The 27638-nt window shown below is 41.8% G+C and overlaps 2 protein-coding genes across 12 annotated transcripts in view; both read right to left on the bottom strand.

Annotated features, from left to right (window-relative positions):
• NIM1K (NIM1 serine/threonine protein kinase) overlaps positions 1-2038 on the bottom strand; it is a 65904-nt gene extending 63866 nt beyond the window's left edge. The window contains exon 1 of the mRNA XM_086678267.1: positions 1841-2038. The gene's annotated coding sequence lies outside the window, so the exon portion shown is untranslated. The remainder of the gene's footprint in view (positions 1-1840) is intronic.
• Positions 2039-11902: 9864 nt separating this feature from the next.
• ZBTB35 (zinc finger and BTB domain containing 35) overlaps positions 11903-27638 on the bottom strand; it is a 30982-nt gene continuing 15246 nt past the window's right edge. For 8 of the 11 annotated variants that reach the window (XM_086678201.1, XM_086678185.1, XM_086678220.1 and 5 more), the window contains 3 exons: positions 21841-22526; positions 14524-14654; positions 11903-13816 (listed from right to left, as the gene is read on the bottom strand). In XM_086678201.1, coding sequence (XP_086534327.1) covers positions 13130-13816; positions 14524-14654; positions 21841-22526 — 1504 coding nt within the window. In that variant the 3' untranslated portion in view covers positions 11903-13129. Of the gene's footprint in view, positions 13817-14523; positions 14655-21840; positions 22527-27638 lie in introns of those variants that run through there. The other 3 variants (XM_025924661.2, XM_086678258.1, XM_086678250.1) reach the window with 3 other exon arrangements.

Raw genomic sequence — 27638 nt, 5'->3', positions numbered from 1 at the left:
AGAAGGCCTCTCTACAGGTTTTTCCAGGCTCACCACTTAACAGTGGTCAAGCCAAAAATAAACCCATGAGGCAAATTCAACGGCGCACAAAACAGGAGTCCATGGAGAGCAGGACTTAGCTTTTCCTCCATTCACCTCTTTCTGGGACCCCCACCCACATTCCCCATCTCCTAATTAGAGAGCTGATTAGGACTCCAAATTATAAAACGCTAAATGGGGAGGGGGATGTGGTGCAAGGCCGGGATTCCTTTAACACCAAACACTCCTCTCCTTCATGCTTCCCCCCTTATTGCAGCAGCTGTGGGAAGAGAGCTGGGCCAGCGGGGTTGATTGGCTGGAGGGCAGTGTTTACACTCAGTTGTCTAAGAAGGAAGATCTGTGTCACAAATTGCAAACTCTGGAAAGATAAAATTTGAAAACAACATGCTTGGGCTTTAGTATTTTAAGGAAAAGAAACAAGTATCTTATAAGCTCATTTATTATTACCATGGTGACATGAGGGGACGTGAGGAGATCTCACGAACAATTCCTGGTTCCAGCCAGGCTGCGCATCAACGGCGCGGGGCAACTTCTTCGGTTACCATGGCAACCAAAATTAGAAGTGCTTTTTGCAACACTAACAGAAACCATCTTTTGAAGCGCTTCTGTGAATCACATTGAATACTGATGATGCAAGCTTGAGTGATACATATTTTTCAAACATTAAAACACACACACACAACGTATTGCCATACACAAATACTCCTTTTAGATCCCGCGTTGAAATCTTGACTTAACTTGGAACAGATTTTTCGGTCTGGTTTTGTTTGTTTCCCTTTTGGATTCCCGCGGACTCGAGTGCAAACGCGATTTGTTTAATTTCCAAACTTGTCTGAATTGCACGGGTAAGAGCTAAGAATGTGGTTCATTTGCTCCCATTTTGAAACGGGATGAGAAGTGGGGTGGGGGAGGGTGGGTCTAACAGAGAACCCTCTTGTCTACTAAACTCTGGAGGACGAAAACGCGGGTGGGGGGGGTGAAACGGGGGTAGGGGGTAGGGGGAGGAGAGGCAAGGAGGGAGGAAGAAGAGGGAGGGAAGGAAGGGAAGGAAAAAATGCGGAAGGCTGAATCTTTGCTGCCCCAAGAGCACCTTTATCTGTTACTTTGACCTCTCCATCTGCCCAGGTGTTGTGTCGGGAACACAAAAGCTGATCAGAAATGTCATTTTACAGACCCCGTTGCCATTCTTTCCTGGTCATCCTGGAGCTCCTAATACTCCCGAAGGGACATCCGGGAAGAGACGAGGTTCCTCCTTACTCGTACAGTCTTTAAAAAAGCACGATTCTTTAGGGAGCGTCGTGGTGTGGGGTGTGGTGGGCCACAGCCGTTCGCTGTCAGCGCCCTCTCTGCCAGTCCGGGTCACGCAGGTCCCCACCTGGGCTCACGTCCTGGGGCTCGGGTCCCCGCGCCAGGTGCGCGCCGGGCCGGGCGCGAAGCCGCCCTCCCGGGCTCCGGTGCAGGCGCGCACTCCGACGCGGGGGCCCGCACGGTGCCGGGACGCGGGGACACACGCGCGCGCAGACCCAGGAGCGCCGCACACTGCACGGGTACCGGCTCGCCTGCGCCTCCGGCTACAACGCCCTCTGCTCGCGCTCGCCCCTGGGAGCGCCTGCCCTTCTCCCGCGCCCAGCTCGCGCCCTCGCCCCTCCGGGAGCCGTGCCCCCTTTTCCCCCTCGGCTTGCCGGGGACGGGCGCTGCTCGCAGCCACCCCCCTCTCCCCCCGCCACCAGGTCAGCAGCCTGGGGGAGGAGGGGCGGGAGGGGTGGAGGTGCTGGCTGCGAGCCCCGCGGCCCTCGCTTACCTTCGTGGCGAGCCCGGCTCACGGACTCGGCTGCGCGGGGCCAGGAGCTGGGGACGGTTGGAGCTGAAGCGGGCGCGGCGCGGGAGGTGCGTGGGTGGCGGGCGCCGCGGCCACGCGGGAGGCTCCCTGAGCTGTCAGGGACCGCGGACCTGACCGACAGCGGCCCCGGCAAACCCCGCCCGCTGGCCCCGGCTCGGGCTCTGCAGCGGGGACAGAGGCGCCCCGCAGCGTTTCCCCGGAGGACCAATAGGGAGCGGGGGGCTGGCCCGGGGGAGGGGGCCAGGGGCCGGTCAGGCTCCGGGACTAGGGCCCGGACCTCGTAGGCCGGTTTCTATGGCAGCCAGGAAGGAGGGGCTGGAGGGAGGGGGGGGTGCGCGGCGCGGGGACACCCATCGCAGACACTGGAGGAAGGGGGGGGGGGTTGGCCCTCTCACAGAGAGAGTCCCTCCTACGGGATGGATGAGAACCGGCGACACAGCCAAAAGAGGGTTGACACAGCTCTCGTCCGCTCACGCCTCGTACTGAGCCTCTCGAGCCTCTTGATCAAAGGTTTCCCGTGTCCTTGGGAGACCGGGACCCAGCAAGCTTACCAGCAGAACGGGGTTTCCAGCAAACCCACCGTGACAGCTCCTTCGGGTGAGTCTGGCAGGGTTTAGGCTCTGCAGAAAGAAGTGCTAATGCCACCCTCTGCCCGGATCCCTCCCATACAATATATCCAGTTCCTATGGTGTCATTTAGACTGTGAGTCCCTAATCTCTTGCCTACTCCCCAGCTATAACCCTCCGGCTAATGGTAGGTGCCAAATATTTTTACAGTTTACAAACAAGGAAGCCAAGTCACTGAATTGAGTGTTGAGCGGAGAATGCGATTCACAGACTAGCAAAACCCGTAGGATAACTAGAGGTTATCCACTGAAGTTCAAGTCCTTCATTTTACAGAGGAGGAAAGTGAGATCAGAGAGGTCAGTTAACAAGGATCACACAGCTTGGTTAATGGCAAAGCCAAGACTAGCACCCTAAGTCGCAGCTCAGCAAGCACTCTTTCCACCTCCTCATGCTCCCAGATTCTGTCTTCCTGATTGCCAGGGCAATATTTACAAAAGCAAAAGTGTAGATGAGTGAGTTTTAAATCTATTTATGGTAGAAATTAGGGAACCCAAAGATTCCTTGTTTTGCTATTTGCCAGGCCTTATTATAAATATTTTCAAAAGAGTAACTGATTAAAAATCCTCACAATAACCTTATTTTAGGTATTATTACCATCTCTTTGGACAGATGAGGAAACAGCTCAGAAAGGTTATTTGACTGCTCAGCTGTCCAATGCTGGTGCTGGAATTCAAACCTAGGCAGTCTGACTCCAGAGTCAGTGCTTTTCTTCCTCACTCTGATGCCTCTTTGTGTGATTGAAGGGGCCAGGAAGAGGAAGAGGAAGAAATAAAACCTTGGACAGCTCCAGGGACTGGCCACTGAGATTGGCGAGAAACCAAAACAACCTGGAATGTTTGCTTCCTTGTTTGATGAGAGTGGTTATCTACTTTACAGGATAAAAGTTCTCTGTGAGAAAGGTTTGTCTTTAAAGGGAGGCCCTTTCCTTAAAAGATAAGAGGCATTTTTTTTTTTTTCTTTTAAGAGCAGTCTTTAGTTGGATGGCTTAGTTGGTTAAGCATCCAACTCCTGATTTTGGCTCAGGTCATGATCTCCCCATTTGTGAGTTCCAGCCCGGCATTGGGCTCCGTGCTGAGTCTGGAGCCTGCTTGCGATTCTCTCTCTTCCTCTCTCTCTGCCCCTCCCCAACTCATATGCACTCACACTCTCGTTCTCTCTCAAAAATAAACTTATCAAAGAGCAGTCTCTAAGATAGCACATGCCATCAGTTTGTTTTCTTTCTTTCTTTTTTGAAAGATTTTATTTTTAAGTAATCTGTGGTCTGGAACCCAGAACTCGGAGATCAAAAGTCACATGCTCCGCTGAATGAGCCAGCCAGGTGCCCCTTGTTTTCTTTCTAAAGCAGGGTAAGAGTTTACATGTTTACAAATGTCATATAAAATACTCCTTGAATCCTATAACATGACAATACACAGGATAGGAGTTCATAAGGAAACTGCCTGGAAGCCAAGAACGTCAAACTCACAACCGAACATGGACTCTCTCATAGACCCTTGCATCATGCCCCCATGGAATATCATAGATACTAGATTCTAGTGGCTTGGAAGGTTACTGAAGACCTGAGGCTATCACAGAAAAGGAAAACTTCAGCATCAGAGACGACTTCTGAAGTCCATTGGCCAGATTCCATTCCAGAAGCCTCCTGCACCCCTATTTCTCCTGCAGCTATTCTGCTGGGGTCTACTCCCTTTCAAATCAGAACTGTTCCTTCACGCTTTCCTTTCCCTTGAAAGTCCTGGGACCCCAGTCATATAGGACGGACTGTTCATTCAGTTCCCTCCACTTGAAAGAAGTGTTGTTTTCTCCTAGAAAGGGCCATTCAGTAGGTTGATTACAATGTAACAGCATATAGGAGTTAAAAATTGTTGTTGTGAAGAGTATGGGGAAATATTTTCAACATATTAAGTGAAAGCAAAAGTTACAAAGCAGAATGATACAAATTTGTGATATGTTTGAGCAGAAGGAAATACACTAGATATTGGTAATGTTTTTTGTGAACTGGTGGAATTGCAGGTGGTTTAAATAACCTTAATATTTTCAGCATTTTTTCTTTTTTCTACAATGGACGTATATGTCAGAAAAAAATATTTTAATGTCAGAAAAATATTACTTTCCAAAAGAAAAAACCTATAAAGTCCATTTAGTCTCAGTTTTCTAAACCCTGCTCCATTGTGTTGGCAGAAAGTAGTCCTGGATGATTCCAACCCAGGAGGTACTTGTTCTATGCTTTGAGAGCCTCCTGGCAGTGGCTAAAAGTTTAGACCTTTGAGTCATAAAGTTACACCTTGACTCCCAGCTCTGCCACTTATTAGCTGTATGAACTCTTTAGTTGCAAGCATCTTCTAACCTCAATTTTTTCATCTGTCCTCTGGGAATTGTGAGAATTAATGAGATAAAGTTACTGGCGAACAGTTTAACTAGGTTGTCTTAACCTGGAGTCCATGTGCTTGGAGTGGTTGGTGGGAGGATCCCCCACTGAAAGTGTTTAAAGTATGCTCCTTTCATCACAGTCTCTAAGTAGTTGGGGCCCCAAGCAGGTCAGCGCTTCTTCTAATAAGTGCTTAATAAGTGGTAGCTGCTTTTGCTATTTCAAGTTCTGAGGGATCTTTCCACATTTGGTACTATTCTAGGGCATATGGGGACATTCTACTCATTTTCTGGATATTGTTACCTGGTACACTGCATCCCTGCTGAATGTGAACCTGGGCTATTCCTGGGGTTGGACTATTCCTACTCTCCTTCCTCCTTTCCTCTGATAGGGATATTTGACAAATCTTGGGAGAGGAGATAAAACAAAACTTTTCTAAGACTGCATAGCGCTGTAGAGCTGGATCTGCAACTCAAAAGGCGTATGTGGTTCCAGAAAAAAAAAAAAATGTCTTTATCCTGTTTAGGATCTTTGTGCTACCTAAATCTGACAATTCATGTCTTTCCACAATTCAGAAAAATTCCCAATCTCTTTGAATATGACTCCTCTCCCATGTTTTACCTTTCTTTTAGGATTTCGAGTTGGACATTATGTATGTCAGAGCTCATTCTATCTCATGTCCTTTTTCATGTTTTCCAGATTTTTACCTTCTGTTTAACTTCTTTTACACTCTGGTAATTTCTTCAGATCTGATATTTCACGAATTCTCTCTTGGCTGTAATTGATTAGCTGTTGAACCTGCACACTGATTTTATAAGCCTTGTCAGTGCAAATACAACAAGATCACAAGGTGGAAGCATGAGAATGCCAATTTCATCATTTCACAGCAGGAGGTCAATTGACAGTTTAAAAATGAATCACAATCAGTATTGAAATCCTTTGTCCTTAACTTTATAAGAATCTTTTAAGAACTAATATTTCTTGGGGCGCCTGGGTGGCTCAGTCGGTTAAGTGGCCGACTTTGGCTCAGGTCATGAGCTCATGGTCCGTGCGTTCGAGCCCCGCGTCAGGCTCTGTGCTGACAGCTCAGAGCCTGGAGTCTGTTTCAGATTCTGTGTCTCCCTCTCTCTGACCCTCCCCCGTTCATGCTCTGTCTCTCTCTGTCTCAAAAATAAATAAACATTAAAAAAAATTTAAAAAAAGGAACTAATATTTCTTGCAAGAAAGATTTTTTCTGAGCTTTACCATTTTATTCTGCTTATTTGTTAAATTAAGCAAAATAAAACTGAAAGAATTAAAACTAGCATGGTAATCCTGCTTTAAAAAGTCCTCTCTGCATCTCCCTCTCTCCTCTTCCTTCTTCTTTTTCTTCTTCTTCTCCTTTTCCTTCTCTTTCTCTCTCTCTTGCTCTCACGTGTGTGTGTGTGTGTGTGTGTGTATAGATAGATATTCATATATTCATGTAATGTTAACAACAGTTATTTCTGGTTAATGGGTCTTAGAGTAGATTTTTTTACTTTCTTATTTCCTAAAATATGTGAATCTTTTACTTGTATAGGTGTAATAACAAAATGAAAAAAGAAAGAGGTCACAAATTTCAGTGGCTGAATGAGGGGCCACTGCCCCTGCCTCTGCCAGTCAGCTTAAATTCTATCGATATCCTTGGTAATTTATCTAATTCACTTGAGATCTTCCTGCCTCGTCATTTAGTCTAATGTTCTTCCATAGGTAAAATACAACAAATAGAGAAGAAAAAGAAAGAAAAAAAAATCAAACTGCGATCTTGAGAAATTTTCATTAAAATGCAATTTTCACCATGAAATTTGAGTCGCTGAGATTCTCACGGTTGTAGCAATTTTACTCCACACTTTTCTTGACTGTGTAACCACATACAGCAATTAGTGTAATATGTTCTTGTAATTGGCACTTGGGTATTACTTACAATTGGGCAAGGAAGAATAGTTTAAGAGCCCCGGGCCCATTGATATTTGAGCAAAATTATTTTTTATGAAAATTTATAAAAATCAAATTTGAACCATTACCTTTGAGTCTTTAGTTTTAAATAAGCCCCATTTTAATTGGGCCAGGGTTCTGAACCCATAGTATTCCCTCCATAGTGTTTCCTAGCTGTGTCTAATAGATAACTATTATTTTACAGGACAGTTTCTGTCCTCATATAGGCAGTTTACCAGACCGCAAAACCACAGCTAATGATCAGCTATTCTCTTAAGTGAATTCATATATTGGCATTTACTTCTTAACAGATATTAGCTAAGATTTTGTGTCTAAAGTGTATTTGAGTTACCCAGAAGAAGCAAAGTATTCCTAGTCCATTATTCTGAATTTCTGGCTTTTAATTTCTTATTATTCTCTAACATTTCTTGTCTTTGTGGCATTTTCACTTTAGAAACAGAAAAGCAATGATTTATTGAAAATAAGCACAATGTTCTTGGGGCGCCTGGGTGGCGCAGTCGGTTAAGCGTCCGACTTCAGCCAGGTCACGATCTTGCGGTCCGTGAGTTCGAGCCCCGCGTCGGGCTCTGGGCTGATGGCTCAGAGCCTGGAGCCTGTTTCCGATTCTGTGTCTCCCTCTCTCTCTGCCCCTCCCCCGTTCATGCTCTGTCTCTCTCTGTCCCAAAAAAATAAATAAACGTTAAAAAAAAAAAATTATAAAAAAAAAAAAAGAAAGAAAATAAGCACAATGTTCTTGCTTGAAATTATAAAACCTAAGACAACTGCCTTAGTTCAGTCCATTACATAAATGATAAACGTGAACAATAGTTAACAGGATATTTTTAGAGTAGCACCTGACTACACCATAAAAAAAAAGACTGTCAAAAAGGTCCATTTCACTGGCTACTCATCTGTGCTTTCTTGAAGTGTCCTATGTCTGCTGTTCAACTGATAGTGGTTCCAGGACTGAGGGTATTAGTAGTACCCAGGAACTTGTTAGACATGCAATTTCTTGGGCCCTAACCCAGACCAATTGAATCTGCAACTCCGGGTGTGGGATCTATCAATGTGTGTTTTAGCAAGATTCTGACGCACACTAAATTGGAGAACAATTACCTAGACAGTATGGTCTCAGGGCAAGGAGTCAGCAAGGAGACATCAAAAGACAATTCGCAGGGCGCCTGGGTGGCTCAGTCGGTTGGGCATTCCACTTCGGCTCAGGTCATGATCTTGCGGTTTGTGAGTTTGAGCCCCGCGTCGGGCTCTGTGCTGACAGCTCAGAGCCTGGAGCCTGCTTCGGATTCTGTGTCTCCCTCTCTCTCTGCCCCTCCCCCACTTGTGCTCTGTCTCTATCAAAAATAAATAAAATGTAAAAAAAAAAATTAAAAAAAAAAGACACTTTGCTGCACGTATCTTGCCAGCTTTTCTGATCTCCTGCTCCCTCCGCCCCAAAACCTATCAAGGGCTGATGTGGATTCCAAAAAGAAAATGGATATTTAGCTTTTGCTCTGTGCAATCCCATGTTGTCAACCACAAAGAGATCTCATACAAAGGTAACTGTATTTTAGTGATCAAGACTGTGCCTATGGAGTCAATTTCCTTGGTTTCAAATACTGGCTCCATTCTTTACCAGCTGTTTCTCATCTCCTCTTTCTCTTAATTTCCTCCATTTATATTTACCTCATGAAGTCATTGAGATGATTAAGTGTTTGGCATATACTAAGTGATTCATAAATGATGCTTTTAGGTTACAAGATTTTTCTATCCTGGCCTATATTTTGGTGCAATGCCCAACAAGGTGGGTGAATAATTATGTGTGATATTAGGTTTTAGGAAAGGTGAGAAGAAGAAAACACTGCATTCACAGCCTGCCTTCCTATTTACCGCGTCAACAGGATTAACGAAGCAATGTTTATACAACACGGAGTAGTTTTAAGATATCCCCATAAGGTCAGAATATATTTATAATGACAGCCTCTACATTTGCCATTTTAAAGCAATACATTTCTGGGCCTCCAGTTAACTACAGAGGATCCTATTGATTGTTGTTGGTGGTGAGAGTTTAATAGTTTTAATTCCTGCTGCTTCTCATTTAGATCTCTTATGACAAATTCTGTAAGAGCCATAGCACAGCTCAGAACATTATATCTGATAAACATTGAGCTTAGGTTCTCCCCTCTCCTGATGCAGCCAACAGTGTTAACCTAATGAAAGCAAAGCTATTTTCTCCAACAGAATCAGACTAAACTTTTAGGGTCAGGCATTTCCTTTTAATTTTGCATGACGTAGTTATAAAACATTATTTCCATGTGAACACCTTAATGGTCATCTGATCATGTGTTTAAAACAACCCATGCTAGGAGTGCCTGGGTGGCTCAGTTGGCTAGGCAACCGACTTCGGCTCAGGTCATGATCTCAGTTTGTGGGTTCGAGCCCCATGTCGGGCTCTGTGCTGACAGCTCAGGGCCTGGAGCCTGCTTCAGATTCTGTGTCTCCCCCTCTCTCGACCCCTCCCCTGCTCATGCTCTGTGTCTCTCTCTCGATAATAAATAAACGTTAAAAAATTTTTTAATAAAAAATAAAACAACCCATGCTAAATTGAAGATGTTCATTAAAGACGCACTTGATATTCTGGTGTAGACTTTTATCTATATTTAGGCCTCAGTACTGTTGGCTTATTCCAATTATCAAGTGGGTAGTCTATACCTTCAAAAACCCTTTCAATCTTGAAATCTTTAATTCCAAGTTGAATGTAGCAGAAACAGAAGCATTTACATTTCCACGAAAATATTCCTACTTTCAATAGTGTATGAGGATGGTAGCATTTTTAAACTAGTAAGACTATAAGAACCTTCTCTTTTTGTACATATTCAAAAAACTTCTGGGTTTTACATGTATTATTAGAGTTCTGTTTAGTGTTCCTTTGAATCTCAGATTGTAGGTGTGGTATAATAAAAAATATGTATCCAGTCTTTGACCCTGGTTCTTGGCACAGAGCTCTTAAAACCCTTGGGATTTCCTGATGTCTTTAATCATAAACTCCCTTTTGCTCATCCCTGAGTTTATGCTAATGAGGTGATCTTGGCAATGGTCGCCAGAGGAACTAACCACATGATTAGAGGGCTAGAACTACCAGCCACACCCCAAGATATCCAGGATGGAAGGGCTGGACAGGGAATTCAGTAATCAAGGGCTAATGATTTAATCAATCACATCTAGGTAATGAAACCTTAGTAAAGAAAAAGAAAAAGATTAAGGGGTTACGAGAGCTCCCAGGTTGGTGAACACATCCATGTGCAGGGAGGCTGGAGCACCAGGAGGGCCTGGAAGCTCTACCCACTCCACTCCCCCAACCCCCTTTGCCCTTTGCAACCATTTGGCTGTTCCTGGATTTCCACCCCCCCCCCCGCCCTCCTTTTTTCCTTTTTTCTTTTTTAAGAGATTTTAAGTAATCTCTACACCCAACGTGGGGCTCAAACTTACAACTCAGAGATCAAGAGTCGCACACATACTCTTAATCAGCTGAGCCAGCCAGGAGCCCCTGGGTTGTATCCTTTATGATAAAACTATACTCAGAAGTGTGGTGCCTTCCTCAGTACTGAGTTGTTCTAGTGTATTGAATCTGACAAGGGGGCGGGGACCCCTGATTTGTAGTCGGCAGGGCAGAAGTGCAGGTATCCTTGGTACCCCATTTTTGGCTACCGTCTGAAGCAAGGGCAGTCTTGTGCTACTACTACTGATCACTTAACTTGTGGAGTCTACGCTAACTCTGGCTGTTGTCAAAAGTGACTTGTTGGACACCCAGTTGGTGTTAGAGAATCCAAGCACTGCTGTGTGTTAGATCGGTGGAATAGGGGAGACAGAAGAGGCTCTCCTATCTATCATTCTGCCGTGCTCGTGGGATTCCTTTGCTGATCAGTGTCTGGCACTCTAAGGACCAGCTGCCACTGTAGACCTAAAAACCCCACTAGGAGTAAAATGAGAGGAACAAAATATTCAGTTCAGTTCTTAAATACACATCATGGGTTTTCATAGTTGTTTTATTATATGTAAAATGCTTTGCAAACTGCAAAGCCTAATCAACATATGGTTTACCACCAGTGGGTAGTTTTCCTCTCCTTCTGCAATCAAATTTACCGGCATTCAGGATACACTGATAAAGCCTATATACCTTTTGGGAAAAGTAAAAGGAACTGTATCTGACCCTCAAACCTGTTTTGAAAGGCCTTGCCAAATCTGAACGCTCAAATGTTAAATTTTTAGTATTTTGTTGTGCTTTTCAATACTTTGTTGTGCCTTTGTCCATGATCTCGACGTTGTGGTCAGAGCCTTTTTAAGATTATGTTTAAAAATAAATCTCGCTTCATATCTTGGCTTAAAGGGGACATCATGAGCTATTTTCAGCATTCAAAATTCACTAGATACTAACTAGTAACTTACATACCTGAAACCACGATCTGTCAGGAATTTTTTTTTTTTTTCTTTTTAAGTTATAACTAACTCAGGAACCTGGATATCTTAAGGCAAACTGAAAATTCCATGTAATATAATTTAGTTCTATCATTTTCTGACTTTGAAGAAAGAAAACACCTATGTAAGCTTTGTGTAAGTGTCCAATTGCCAAACAGAACAGACTTGGAAATATTCATATACTTTTTTAACCTTAAAATAAAAACTCAATCTCCTCTTCCTGTATTCTCTAAATCTGTGACCTCTCCACTTGTTGGAAGCCATTCCCTTTGAGACAGGTCATAAATGTGATACCACTGAGCCACTAGGATTACCAAAGGAGAAGCTGAACTGCTCTTTTAAACTAAACACACTAGGTAAGAGGAGAAAGTGTATTAAAAATAGGCTCTTCCTAAAAAATTCCATTGGCTGTTGTGCCCCACTGTGGAAGAACCACAAATGCCAACCTCTTCCTCCTCCCGTTCTTCTGAACTGATTTTTGGGGATTAGAGGTGCATACTGAGAACGGCATATCTTAATTCACGTATCAGTCATGTTAATACAAATGAGTGAAGATCTTGGACCACGAAACCACTTCTATACTAGTAAAGAGAAAAACGAGTCATGAACACATAATTTTAAACTTTACTTTAAAAATGTAAATATCTCCCAATATTTAACAGGTAAAGAAAATAGCATATTGGTTTATTTTATGTGGTTGTTATATTTTATTTTCCAAGTAATACTGATTAAAAATATTTACACACCTACTTTTAAGTCCACAGTTTAGCACTCTTATTTGTATGGCTTTAAAAGTTATAGCACAAGATCTTTACATTAAGGATCGGGGAAAAAGATTCATTCAAAACAAAGCCTGATATATTATATACATGTTTTTCTCTGTACTTTACTTTAAATACATTAATTTTTAAATGATGCTCCTTTTTTTCATCTGGTGGTAAAATATTAGTGCAACTTTTCATTAAAAAAAAAAAAAAAGTTTACCACAGATATAAATGAATTTTCCCAATCGGAAATGGCCCTTCAGTTGCCATTAAATGCTATTTCTCACCCTACCTTAAGTTACCAAGAAAAAGAATTGCTAGTTGCCATTATAAGCAAAAACAAAGTACTACAGCAACACCTACATCGCTCCTTACAACACAAACTTTGAAAGAACCAGAGATGTTTTATAGAAGTTTAGTTGGCTTTGAAAAGGCACATGGGTGTGTGTGGGGTTTTTTTGTTTTTTGTTTTACATTCTACAAATTTTGCCACCACCACTGTTTCCGTTGCAGAGATGACATTTGTGACTATCAGTATAGACAAGAAGTTTGTTCAAACTAAAGAAAGCCAGAAGCCAAAATTTAACTGCACAGTAACAATGTACTTTTCTTCATGCAGCCTTGTGTTTCCTATATATTCAATTTTCTAACATGCATTAGAATACACGAATTTGTATTCTAATGATTTTACTTTTGATTTTACAACATGGAAAAAATCTGAGAAAGGACGTGACCTGGGAAAGAGAAGGGAGAACCCTTATCACAATGAAAATAGATACATTCGTACCCAACTATATAATAAGAATATAATCCATTTAAGTTTCCAGAAATAATACTTCTCAAAGCTTCCCATTACTTACGGGAAAGATCCCTCCTGTGTGGCATTAAGTGTGTGTGTGTGGGGGGGGGGGGGGTGGGCATTGGAATCAGTTTGTTTCAATAGAAACAGTTCACAACAGGAAAGACTTTAACTTTGGTCCACTTGTCTGTTAGCTTAAGGACAGTCACACTGCCCATGATCAGTTCAAAAACCCAACACATTAATTTAAAAATATATTCATTTGTTATTTCACTCTAAAACAGGCATAGGTGTTCTGTTTTCACTCCCTGCCCTTTCAGCTTGGGAATCCACTGTTGTTTTGGTCTCTAAACCCTCAGCATCTTCATGATCTTCTCTGGCAGCTTCAGCAGCATCTGCTTGGGTGGTCTCGCTCTCCTCCTGGTTCATGATTTCAGGGGTCACTTGTTCCAAGTCAGCTTCCAGAAGTTCAGTTTGTACTTCCACTGGCAGCTGATTTACCCGTTCAACGTGCAGCTCCTCCACATGTACTTCAGTACCTTCTTCAGTCTGAATCCGACCCACTTCTAGATAACTCACCTGAACCTGCTCTGGAAGCTCGCTCATATGTGAATCATGCACTTGGCTGTCCTGGAGCAGATCTGGATGGACCTGTTCCACAGTCACTTGTGCTGAATCCACTTGAACCTGAAGCAATGGTAACACATGCACTTTCCCAACTTGTTCTATAATAGTCATTGATGTCACAGGTTCAGTTTGCACACGTGTTTCTACTGAAAGAACTTCTTCGGTTACTAGACGCTCTGAAATATTGTGAGTATCACTGAGATGCCTCCTTAATTCATTTCCTTGCATAAACCACAAGTCACATAAAGTACAATGGTTGGGTTTATCACCAGTGTGTATTACCAAATGATCTTTGAACTGGTCCCAGCTGTTAAACACACTGTTACAGACCTGAAATAACCAAACATATGGTTTTAACACTACTAATATTCAAGCCGAAGAAAGCATGAATGCATTTATTCTCTGTTAAGGAAAAATTTGAAGATTTTTCTGAAAAATGTTATGAATATGACATTAAAATGTGATCTAAGAGAGTTCATAATTATGTTGTTTATTTGGTCTTTTAGCTGATGTAGCTAACAACTTAGATGCAATGTAGGAAACATAATACTGCCTTCATTGCTTAAATGTCATATAAATTCAAGGGATATAAAGTACCAATATTATAATTTCCTACATAATATCATTAGCATTTAGAACCATTACATTATTTGGGATACATATACACTAATCATGGAAAAAGAGCTGATCACAGCCAATGAGCCTTCCACTGCTCCACTCCCTAATTCTATTGTTTGCTCAATGGTGAAGAATAGTTTCAGGTTACCTGTTATTTAAGACATAATTTTATTGACATTGATGGAAAAAAAAAAAAAAGGCAACAACCCAAAAAACCCTATTCTAATCTCCCTTCTAAAATCAAAACGATGAAATAAATAAATAAATAAATAAATAAAATCAAACGATGGATGATGTTCTTTACTCATTCTTTCCAAACTGCCAGCTCTACACTTTTACTCTAGACTCTGCTACCCTTCAATTTTAATGATTTCAAACACCCAACTCCTTTGCTAAGGACAGAATACACCCACACGTACCTGACATTCATAAAGCTTCTTTCTTCCCTTTTTTGCCCCCACTCCAGTTTGGCACGCAGTCAGGTGACATTTGAGGGTGCTATTTCTAGCAAATCTTTCATGACAATTTGGACATTCAAAAGGTTTTTCACCTATTTGAATAGAAAAAAAATTCTATTGGCAAATCAAGAAAAACAGAAAAAGCAAATAAATTTTTTTCTTTTTGGTTAATTCTAATAGCACTTTCTTGAGAGGAAGGTCTGAATTTGTAATTCAGATGTTTTCTATCACATCCAAAAGACTCTTCTAGAGGTGGAAATAATAAGTTTCCAGTGATTATTATAATTGAATCTGTACTCTGAGGAAGAAATAAAAATTGGATCTGAGTTCTATGTTTTAGCATGTCTTAAAAGTGCACATTTTCCCTTAGGTAAAAATCAAGCTCAGTCTCTATTTTGGGGAAATGCATCACTATCCATTCCACAAGTATTTTTTGAGCACTTACTATGTGCCAGACCATGTGCTAGGTGATGAAGATAAATTGCCCTTCTTTAAAAACTTCGTATCACAGGCCACAGTATCTTATGAACGTGAAATATATACAAATTAACACCTGCAATATACTGTAGAAAACCTGTTTCAGAATAAAGGGCAATGGAAAATGTAAGGCAGCAGCACAAAAGGAGAGGGATTAATTCTGCCTGGAATGGAATAAGTGAAGGAAAGAAGGAAATGTATTCTTTTTTTTTTTCAACGTTTATTTATTTTTGGGACAGAGAGAGACAGAGCATGAACGGGGGAGGGGTGGAGAGAGAGGGAGACACAGAATCGGAAACAGGCTCCAGGCTCTGAGCCATCAGCCCAGAGCCCGACGCGGGGCTCGAACTCACGGACCGCGAGATCGTGACCTGGCTGAAGTCGGACGCTTAACCGACAGCGCCACCCGGGCGCCCCAGGAAATGTATTCTAGGCAGAGACACAGAGGTACAGAACAACATGGGTGAGGAGTAAGAGGGAGAAGGTATCAATAATGATTCTCAGACCTCTAGCTTAGAATGCCAATCAGAATCAAGAACACAGAAATCCAAGTAGGTTTGGAATGCAGTGTATTGAGAAAGATTATAAATTTAGTTTTGTATCTGTTGATTTGAAGGTACTCAAGGTGGAAAAGTCTGGTAAATAGTTGAACAGACTCCTCTGAAGTCAAATAGAGGGTGGAATGATATACAGATCAGGAGTTACTTTAGGTAGTAATAAAAACCTTTGATGTGGTGAAAACCCTAAGTATGTTATGTGATAACAGAATCAAGGACAGAACTCAATGAAACACCAAGTTAAAACACCAGGTAAATGAAGCAGCAAAGAGAACAGAAACAGAACAGCCAGAAGCAGAAGGAACGAACACTGCGGAAATTAAGAAATTTCAGGAAGATGAGGGCAGTAAACAGTGCTAAACTGAACAGAGATGTCAGGTAGAATAACAACAGGGGATTGTACTAACTCTAGTAGGAATAGTGTAAGTAATATGGTGGGGTTAGAAGCCAGACTACAGTGGGATGAGAGGCAACCCCATGAAAACAGTACAGTAAAGGGGATGGAGGGTTTTGAAAGATGACAGATATGTCATCTGCTGGGGTGATGTGTGGGCAGAGTCCTGAGTATCGGACTGAAGGCCCAAAATAGCAATCTGGCAAAGAAAGCTTTAAATCAGACACCAAAAAGGCCTAATTTAAGGTCTGGTATGAATTTTTTACAACAGTGCTCAGCAGGGAGTAGGGGTAATTGACTGCAATAATTCCAGGATTTTTTAGAGGCCTTTTTAGAGCAAGTGGGTTAAAAGCCAAGGGAATGTGCTTAGAGTACAAGAAAAAGTGATTCAAGTTGTATACAAGGAGGACAAGGTAAAATAGAGAAGTCAGAAATAGGGCAATAAGCTAGATGGGAAGAAATATGAAAGGACTGGCAGGCTAACAGGTAGACTCCAGCAGTGTGGAGTAAGGCAAGAAGAGAGAGGATTCAAGGGACAGCATGACGCTTGCAGAGAAACAGGCTCCAGTGATGAGATCCTAGTTGTGACCTTCATACTAGTCAAGTTACTTCGAGCTATAGTTTTTCCCTGACAAAAAAAACCCTCTGTTTTTTGTATAATGTTCATGAGATGGGAAAATTAGAAAGACCTAATCACCTAGAATTAGTGCTGGTACAGAAATTCCTTATCATATCTCCCAATGTTGCAAGATACTGCTAAACACAATGGTTACGTTTTGTGGTTTCAGTAGTACATAATTTTTCACTATAAATAAAACCTACAAATATAAATTGGTATAGCTCCTTTAAATAGCAATTTCATAACAATGCCAAGATTTAAAATGTACATATTCTTTGACTTGGCAATTCTGCTCTTGAACATGTACACAAAGATATATGCAAAAGTATGCTTACTGAGGCATAGCCTGTAACAGTAAAAGACTAGTAACAACCTAAATGTGTATCAATATAAATAAATTATGGTATACCCATACACTGAAACACCATGCAGCCACAGTGGGGAAAAAAAAAAAAAAGTAGATTCCTGAATTTTCATGTATTAAAAGACTTCAGGGGCACCTGGGTGGTTCAGTTGGTTAGATCAGGTCATAATCTCACGGTTTGTGGGTTCAAGGCCCATGTCAGACTCTGTACTGGGTGTGGAGCCTGTTTGGGATTCTCTCTCCTCTCTCTGCCCCTCTCCCACTCTGTCCCTCTCTCTCTCTCAAAAATGTTAAAAAAAAAAAAAAATTAAATAGTGTAAAATGGCATCACACTGTACTACATGCCTCTATTTTTTTCCCCAAAAAACCTCTGTGTGCCTGCCTGTGTATGGTTACTCAAAAACACAAAGAATAGATATGGAAGGATAAGTAAGAAAATGATGGCAGTAAGTGCTTTTGGAGAGATCTACTGAAGTAGAAAAGAGATTCATTTTTCATTGTCATTTCAGCTTTTATGTCATTTGAGCTTTTGCATTTTAAAAACTTAGTAAGTCCGATGAAGTCTAGAAATAGCAACAGATTAATTATACTTTAGATGTGTGGACAACAGATTAATTATACTTTAGATGTGTGGACAGTAGCCTGCAAAGTGCTTTTCCCTGTAAAGTAAGTTATTGCCCTTATTTACACAAACAAGGAAAGAGGCCCAGAGATAAAGCGACCATTTAAGTTCATCATACTGTCAAATGTTGGAATTGGAGCTGCAATCCAATCTGATTTTCAGACCCACCCAGGGCCCCTGAGTGGCTCAGTCAGTTAAGCATCTGACTTCGGGTCAGGTCAGGATTTCCAGACCCACATTGTTTCTATAATTCCACATTACCTCTCTGGCAAACGAGGTACTATCATTTAAAGACATGATTAAAGGTCACCTTTAGGTTCTCTTTCATATGAGGTGTCCCACTGGTAAATCTGTCAAAAGTTCTGGTATCTCCTCCCACAGCTAAAGTGCTTACCCTTCTATATTTTTCTAAATTAATAATAAACCTCCAACTATGTAGCCACCCAAACCAAAGAGCTAGGATTTACCCCCATATCTCAATGGTCACCAAATCCTGTTGACTCTGCCTCCTTAATGTTCTTCACATTTCCAACCCTCTTCCACTATCACTGCCTTTACTCAGCCCCTCCTTCTTGCTTAGATTGCTCCAACAGCTTCTTAATTAGACCTTGTAGGTTTCATCTCGCTCCACTCTATCCTGCCAGTCATCACTCTAAAACAGAAATGTGATCCTGGCTTAAACTTCTTTAAAATGACACAGTTTTCCAAAATAAAATCTGAATTCATTTACAGCACTTATGAAAAATAACTATATGATCTTGGCTTTATCTCCCATCACTTTCTCATCTCTTGCCCTTGAACCACTGGTAGATTGTCCATGATGCCTAAGTGCATGCCATGTGGGCAGCCGTTCCTAACAGCTACACATGCTGGCATTCCTCAACTTGGACCCAATCCCCCAGCCTCAACCTACCAGCAGCATTCCAAACAAGTTGCTTACGCTCTTTCCTCTATGCCTGTGCATGCTTCATTCCTGTGCATGCTTCATTTCTTTTGCCTGGAATGCCCATCTCCTGGCAAACTCCTTTTCCTTTGGGTGTCATTATAGGGTGAATACTCCAGGAAACCATCCTGGTCTCTTCCATCATAAACAAACAGTACAGGCAGGCATTCCCATAAGACTGTGTGCTTACCTCTATTAGCACTTAGCCTGTCACATGTGACTGTGCCTGCTTGTCTCTCCCAACATAAGTGTGAGCTCCTTGAAGGCAGAGACTCTAAAAATTCCTTATCTCCACGACCTAGCAGGTTGGCATTACCATTACTATTTTCCAAATGGGAACAAAATAATTCAGAGGACAAGTAACAGCCAAAATTTTGCAATTCAAGTCATAGATTATAGCGCATGCTTTAAGAACACTGAAGAAATCAAACCACTAAACTAATAAAAGTATGCAAAATGTGAAACTGAGGGGGATTTATATATATTTTGAGGGTAGGAAAACAGGAATGGGATTGTTCCTTATCTTTACACTTAGTTTGTTATAAGCAAAAAACGACCCATCCTTCATTAACATAAGCACAATTTAAAGCTGTTTACTTACGCTCCTCTTGAATTCACCAAGTCACTGATCACATCTACAACTATCTTGTTACTAATTACTAATACAGTTAATTGAGGTTAAATGCCAACAAAAGTTCAGTTTGCTTTGTGTTAAACTGTTCTTCAAATTGACATCTAGTTCTATAATTTGTAACAACGTAATTATCTCACATAATTTTAAAGATAAAGACATACAACATAATATACTTTAGCTCTATATTCTGTGTTTAATCCAAAATACAACGTATAGGACTTGAAAGGCACATTTTAACTTCCAAAATAGTCTGTGTTGCCTGTTTTCAACAGGCAAGTTATCAGGTTATGTTTTAGGTAAAAGAGACAATTGCTTCTACTTTTACAATGCTAGAAAATAATATGAAAGTGACTGTTTATCTGTTGGGACACAGGAAACCCTTATTAAAACACACTAGTTACCAATTAACATTTATTTACTAGTTTAATGGTATAGCGATCGTTTTTGCAAAACTACATTAAAACAGATGAATGTTTGTTTTAAGGACTAAAAACTATTACTATAGGCAGTTTCTAAATATACAATATAGCTCTATGTTTGAAAATCAGAAAGCATTTTCCCAAAAGGTTTCATAAACACCTATTAGTTACCCAAACCAGTACCCTAAAGCTTTTTACATCTATACTAGATGAAATTAAAGTATGAGATTCTCTTGTTATTCATGTAACCACTAAGTATTGATCCTAGGCATTTATTCAGTCCCCGAGTATGGATACTAAACATTTAAGTGAGGGATGCCACATTTATCTGAATCTATCCGCTTCCTCAATTTCAAGTAGTATACAGCAAGCAACTCAGGACAGCAAGGAAATCTATGAAAAAATTGCTTCAAAATTCTCCAAACTCCAGCAAAGAGAAAGATTTTGAATAGTATGGAACCCCTGTGTTGTCTTCACTGTATTAAACAATCTAGACAGCATTAGCCACCACAGAGAACTTGGGAACACGTGTCCAGAGTCTGACACTTGGCACATCTTATCCACTGCTCTCCCCACACCCGAGATTCAAAGCATTGGCAGAAGCTCCTGTGTGTGGCACAGGAGACTTAGCAAAGAGGCTTGAGAGGCAGAAGGACGGGGTGTCTGACAGGACAAAAACAGGCACAGGAGATGGATGCAGAGCTATAAGGACCAGAGGCCGAGTGGGACACTCCCTGGAATCACTCCTGCATGCCTGAGATGGCTCCCACGAGGAAGGCAGTAAAAGACTTTACCTTTCTCATCCCCTTTGCTGTCCATCAGTGCCAACACTGTGTGCCCTCGGAGAGGGGTGGGAAGATGAACATATGCTGACTACTTCACCACCAGGTCATAACAGGTGACCAAGTGTACACAAATGGATAAACATGCCAGGGATTTTTGTAAACATATTGATCTATGTAACATATAAATGAGATAGGAAATGTAAAAAAAGGAACAGTGAAGTTTCCCTATAATTAGGATTTCATAATTTATCATCCTTGGTAAGTAATCACAAGCTGTGTTATATGTATTTCTTTTAAAAATATAAAAACTGGTCCTGTAAAACAAATAATCCAGTGAAGAAATGGGCAGAAGACATGAAGAGACACTTTCCAAAGAAGACATCCAGATGGCCAACAGGCACATGAAAAGATGCTCAATGTCACTCCTCATCAGGGAAATACAAATCAAAACCACACTGAGATACCACCTCATGCCGGTTAGAGTGGCTAAAATGAACAGATCAGGAGACTATAGATGCAGGAGAGGATGTGGAGAAACGGGAACCCTCTTGCACTGCTGGTGGGAATGCAAACTGGTGCAGCTGCTCTGGAAAACAGTGTGGAGGTTCCTCAGAAAATTAAAAATAGACCTACCCTATGACCCAGCAATAGCACTGCTAGGAATTTACCCAAGGGATACAGGAGTGCTGAAGCATAGGGGCACCTGTACCCCAGTGTTTATAGCAGCACTTTCAACAATAGCCAAATTATGGAAAGAGCCTAAATGCCCATCAACTGACGAATGGATAAGGAAGATGTGGTTTATATATACAATGGACTACTACTTGGCAGTGCGAAAGAATGAAATCTGGCCATTTGCAGCAACGTGGATGGAACTGGAGGGTATTATGCTAAGTGCAGTCAGTCTGCTGAGTGCAGATATTGTAGGTTTTCACTCATATGTGGATCCTGAAAAACTGAACAGAAGACCATGGGGGAAAGGAAGAGGGGAAAAATAGTTACAAACAGAGAGGGAGGGAGGCAAACCATAAGAGACTCTTAAATACAGAGAACAGGGTTGATGGGGGGTGGGGAAGAGGGGAAAGTGGGTGATGGGCATCGAGGTGGGCACCTTTTGGGATGAGCACTGGGTGTTGTATGTAAGCCAATTTGACAATAAATTGTATTTAAAAAATAAAAAAATAAAAATGGACCAGGAAAAAAAAAATATATATATATATATAAAAATTGGCAAGGTGCAAAAGTGACAACTACTTTCAAAGTTGATACTGATTTTGCTTTTAAAGTATCAATATTTCAACAAACTAATACCAAAAGAACAATGTGAACTCAACCTGCATATTAGAAAAAACAGGAGATGGTTTCTGTGGTAATAAAAAAAAAAAAAAAAAAAAAGATTTAGACATTGAGACCTGAAGTGAATGTGGAAAAATATACTTTTAACATAAAGTATTTGCTAATTACCTGTATGTTTTCGAAGATGCTCTTTAAAATGTCCAAAGTGGTCAAACTGTTTTTCACAGTATTGACATATGTGAATTTTTTTCCCAGTTCTTTGCTTCTTACTGACTCCACCTTCTTCGAGGTGGTAACAGTTGAGGTGCTGTTTCCATGCGCTCTCCCGAAGATACCTTTTATTGCATATTTCACACTTGAAACTCTCAGTGGAGTGTGATTTCATGTGTTCCTTAAAATGGTAAAACAATTTAAATGAACGGTTACATTTCTCACAATGGAACAAGTCCTTCACATGTGACAGCTGAAGTTCCACAATTTCAATACCTTCTACCTGTTTGCTTGTGGGGTCAGATGCACAACCATCTTCTTCCTTAATCTGCCCTTTCCTATCACCTTGACGGTACTTGCTGGTAATATCTGCCAACAGTGCCAGGGCAGAATCATCAGAAGAACCTGTGCTCTGAATGTACTTTATGGACTGTTTGGCAGAAGCCACTTCCTCCAACGTTTCGATGCCTTCATCTTCCACTTCGATTGTGCCTTCGGCAATCTCCACCTCAATCTCAACAGGTTCTGACTCTGCAGATGGCAATGACTCAGTGATAACATTTGAAGTTTCTGCAATCTTTCTTTTTTTTGCCTCGCTTTTTCCTGTGGTATTTTCCTCTAGTGGAGCTGAGTTTTCTTTGTTCCTGAAATACATAATGTATGGATTTAAAAATCTGTAAGGTCAATCAAATTCCTAGCAGGCTTTTGGGAAGAACTGGTAAGCTCAAAGTAAAATTTATATGGAAAGGCAAAACACCAGCTTGGACGACTTATACTACCTGATTTCAAGACTTAATGTAGAATGCAGTGAGTTAAGATGCGACACTGGTGAAAGGACAGACAAGGCGTGAAGATTCGTGGGACAGAATGAAGTTCATCAATAGACCCACACTTATTCAGTTAACTGATTTTTGAAAAAAAGGCTCCAAGGTAATTTAATGGAGGAAAGAATGTTTTAACAGTGGTACTGGAACAACTGGTCTTTAAATGGAGAAAATAAATCTCAACCATCACTTTCAAATCATACCCCCCAAAATTAATTAAAATGGATCACAGACTTTAATGGAAGAACTAAAACAATTAAACTTCTAGAAAAAATAGGAGAAAATCTTTGTAACATTGGGTTACTAAAAGATTTCTTAGAGGCGCCTGGGTGGCTCAGTCGGTTGGGCGTCCGACTTCAGCTCAGGTCATGATCTCGCGGTCCGTGAGTTCGAGCCCCGCATCGGGCTCTGGGCTGACAGCTCAGAGCCTGGAGCCTGTTTCGGATTCTGTGTCTCCCTCTCTCTCTGACCCTCCCCTGCTCATGCTCTGTCTCTCTCTGTCTCAAAAATAAATAAATGTTTAAAAAAAAAAAATTAAAAAAAAAGATTTCTTAAATAGCACACAAAAACAGAAACCTTAATAGCAAAAATTAACAAAAGAGATTTCATCAAAATTAAAAACTTCTGCCCTTTGAAATAGTTAACAAAAAGGCAAGCCACAAACCAAACAAATGGCAAACCACAGACCAGAACATGGGCACATATATGTCTGCCAAAGGTCTTATATAGACAGTATAAAAAGAACTGCCACAATCCAATAAACACAAAGAAGATAACTATTAGGTGACAATTATCCATGAGTCTCATGTTTCTGCACATCTTCTGAACTGACAGCTTTTGTTCTGGACTCTCTTCAAAGATGTCTGAAGTAGAGCCAGCAATCTGGAAAGACAGAGAGTATGGCTCCCTCTAGAGCAGAGGGCAGCTGTGCTTACTGTCCATATAATAATATCCCCCTTTGGGCAACATCAGTCAGGTTTGCTTGCAGCCCGTTATCTAAGATTGGGCTTCCTAAGCTGGAGTTTCTTCGGCTGTGATGTAAGCCAACCACATGCACAGCTTTCACCTGGGCCACTCTATGTCACCCCTGTGAGGGAGAAGGGAAAACTGGCACAAATACAAAACTCATGCTGCTTGCTGTGCAAAAAAGAAAATCTTTCTAACCTAAAAGTCTCCTACCCTCTATCAGTATCTATGAAAACTGTGCAGGATAAACTGTTGGCTTGCAAATAGGGTAACATCTCAGATCTGTCACAGTTCTTGCCAGGTTTTGGCAACAAGGACAAGATGCTGAAAAAGAGCAGGTTTACCAGAAGACAAAGAATCAGGCCTCACAGAGCAATTAATGGGATCTGAGGAAGTCCACTGGAGCTGGCAATAAACATGTTGACCAAACTGCACGATCAAGTGGGCAATGCGTCGTCTTCCATTTAGTTGCCGACTGCTTTGAGTTAAACTGTGTCCCTCAAAAAGATATACTGAAGTCCTGACCCCTCATACCTGTGAATGTAACCTTATTTGGGAATCAGTCTTTGTAGATGTAATCAAGGATGAGGTCATTAGAGTGGGCCTCCTCTAATACAACTCCGTCCTTGTAAGTAGAGGTTCATTTGGGCACACACACGAGAAAGCCATACAAAGAGACAGAAGACAGCAACGTGAATGAAGATGTGGGCAAAGAATGCAGTCATACTGCCACAAGCCAAGAACACCTGGGGCTCACAGAAGCTAGAACAGGCAAGGAAGGATCTTCCCCTGCAGGCTTTTGAAGGAACATGGCCCTGCCAATACCATGGTTTAAAATTTCTAGCCTCCAGAACTGTGAGACAATAAATTTCTGTTATACCCAGTTTGTGGTACTTTGTTAGGGCAGCCTCAGAAAACTAAAACATCTATTAATGAGGAAAAACTAGGAGGGTGGTTGCAGGATGAATACTAGAGAGTAAGTTCAAGGACAGCTGCTAGAATGGTTCCTGGTTGTTGCAAACTCTCCCAGTGTTGGAAGAGGACCTCTCTGCCAACCTAGTGGTCTGTTATAAGTGCAATCCATCAAAACAACTAAGATCCACAGGTGGGAACAGGGGTGGAGACAGAAGGTTCCACCCCTTTACAGACAAGTTATCTAAACCAAGGGTGACAAGAGGGAAATTTGCAACTGCTACTAACAAAAACAAGTTGAGTCATTAGAACTTTGGCTGGTCCACATGAGAGATGAAAGGCAACACGATGCTTGCCAAGGAAGAATGGCAACACCTGGGCAGGGCTCTCTCTCCTGCAGTGTCACATCTACCTTAGATTCATTTGGAGAGGACAGTAAAAGGTCTCGGGTTTTTTCCTGCAGTGTGTCCTGGCTGCCATAAAGGTGCCATGGTGCTCTTGGGGAGATTTCTCGGAGACAAACTCCCGTGATGAAGCACTGTCTAGTAAGTCTTCTTGCCAACTGTATTTTACAATGCTCATGAAGATGAGTCACTGGGGAATAAGAATCCAAAATAATATAAATTCCTGTGGTCAAGCCTCCTGAAAATCCCAACTTTTATGTTAAACCAGGTAAAAACATAAGAGATGTTTTGTAACAACAGGGCAGCAAATGTCTAGGATTAAGGTATACTTTTTTTTTAAGAAACAGAGTACGAGTTGGGGAGGGAAAGAATCCTAAGCAGGCTCCATGCTCAGCACAGAGCCTGATGTGAGGCTTGGCCCCATGACCTGAGCTAAAATCAAGAGTCCAACACTCAACTGACTGAGCCAGCCAGGCACCCTGAACGTACACACTTTAAAGCTCACTGGCATGGAGTTACTTTCTCCCTCCATATCTCTTTCTCTTCTACCTCCCCTCGCCTGATGCCTTGACTTCACCAGCTTGGAGGAAGATAATGAGGGGTGGAGCCAAGGTCTCCCTGTTTCCAAGGGTATAGTGAAGACCCCCATATACGTATCCAAGTATGCTGAGGGAAACTCAGGAATGGAAGAGACTCAAACTTTAATGGCTCCATTAGATTCAGGTGTCCAACTAACCATCCTATCACAGGGAGAGGAGGCACTTACATTCAAGGTTTAGGGGTTTAGGCAAAGTTCACAGCAGGAAAGGGAGGCTGTCTTAACCCTGTGGGTAGAGCCGATTCTACATACTGGTGTTGCCTTAACATCTGAATGTATAGCAGGAATTGGTATGGTATTTACATTGCTCTATTCTGTAAGTACCAGAGATAGACTGTCCCAAATGGAAAAGAGCCACAGGTAGAGAGGAGCTATTGGAAGAAACTCCCCTGACAGATGACACCAACAGCTGGTCAAGGTTTAGCACAAGTGTCTCTATCTTGTGATGCCTAAAGTTTACACTATACGGATGTCCTGTTGACTTATAAGCTATAAGTCTGTCTCAAAGGCCCTGATTTCAGTGTTAGCACACCTCCATCAGTAGGTGTTGCTGATAAACCCCCAACAAAATTCAGAGGCCTATTCACCGAGTGACGTTTCTTGGGACTAAGTGAGTAGATTCACAACACCCAATCCCTCCAGCAGTAAAAGAAAAACTGTTCCTTCACCTCCTTCCTCTCCCTACTAAAAATGATGATCAGCATCTTATTGTACTTTTTGGGGTTACTGGAGACAGCATGTACCTCACTCGGGCATCCTACTCCTTTGTATCGGCTCATCTGCAAATCAGCATCTTCTAAGTGAGGCTCTAATCAAAAGGCTGCACTGGAAGTTGTCCATCAAGCTGTGGTACATTCTCTACTTCGGAGGTCCTATAACTCTTTTTTTTTTTAAAACGTTTTATTTATTTTTGAGACAGAGAGAGACAGAGCATGAATGGGGAAGGGGCAGAGAGAGAGGGAGACACAGAATCAGAAACAGGCTCCAGGCTCTGAGCCATCAGCCCAAAGCCTGATGCGGGGCTCGATCTCACGGACCGCGAGATCGTGACCTGAGCCGAAGTCAGACGCTTAACCGACTGAGCCACCCAGGCGCCCCGTCCTATAACTCTTAATGACCCCTCTGAACTACAAGTCTGACATTGATTCTTTTGCAGAGTAGAGCTTCTGACCAAGGCAGGCTCCACCCACAAGGTAGACCTTGTAGTTTTGTACTGGTCAATTCCCTGACACATCTGCACAGCACACTCCCTTTGAAAAGAAAGGATCAGTGTGCTGTTGGGCTCTTGTTGAAACTGATGCCTGATTCAGTGAGGCTTTGAGGCTCTCTAGCCTGATATTGCCATTTGGGAGCACATCAACTAGGACTTTAATGAATAGCAAGGTAAAACAAGCCCACTAAGTCTCATTTCTCAAAATAAGGCTCATTTCTCAAAATAAGATACTCAAGAAAGCAATTGACCTCTTGGCTCTACATGGGGGAGAAAAAAAAAAAAAAGGTTGCTCCCTCACTCTGATGCCCAAAGAAAGCCACTAGATCAATGGGGTTTTTGATTCACTAATGGTTTGGCTAAACTCACGACTGGTGGTATTCCCTGGGCTGCTGCGAATGCTCAGCTTTAGCACCAACTACACAAAACCAAAAGTGGATGCGGTTGCTGTGCTCAGAGGGCAGAACTCAAAAGCTTTCTTCATAGCTCTAGACAACATTCTCCACAATGAACCATGTTATACTGTATTGACTCCTGGGCTGCTGCCAGTGGCCTAGCTGTTTGGAAGACACAGAAATCTTGGCAGATTAAAGACCTCTATCTTCAGGACCACAACTGTGGAAACAAATAGCAGCTGCTGATCAAAACTATCTGGATCACTGATTCATGCCCATGGTAAGGACCCGTTCTCTACCAACCAGATACCAACCAGAAGGAAGAGGCTGATCAAGGCTGCACTGCCTAGACTTCCATCACGGACTCCTAGGATCCAATATTATTCTGAACATGGTGACATATCCACCATCATAGATTAAGCATAAAGTAGCCTATGTTTCCAATGT

Source organism: Puma concolor, chromosome A1 (genome assembly GCF_028749965.1).
Source record: "Puma concolor isolate L17-30 chromosome A1, mPumCon1.1.hap2, whole genome shotgun sequence".
NCBI classification, from domain to species: Eukaryota; Metazoa; Chordata; class Mammalia; order Carnivora; family Felidae; genus Puma; species Puma concolor.
The sequence above is the reverse complement of the archived record's forward strand: the minus strand, read 5'-3'. Positions and strand labels throughout refer to the sequence as shown.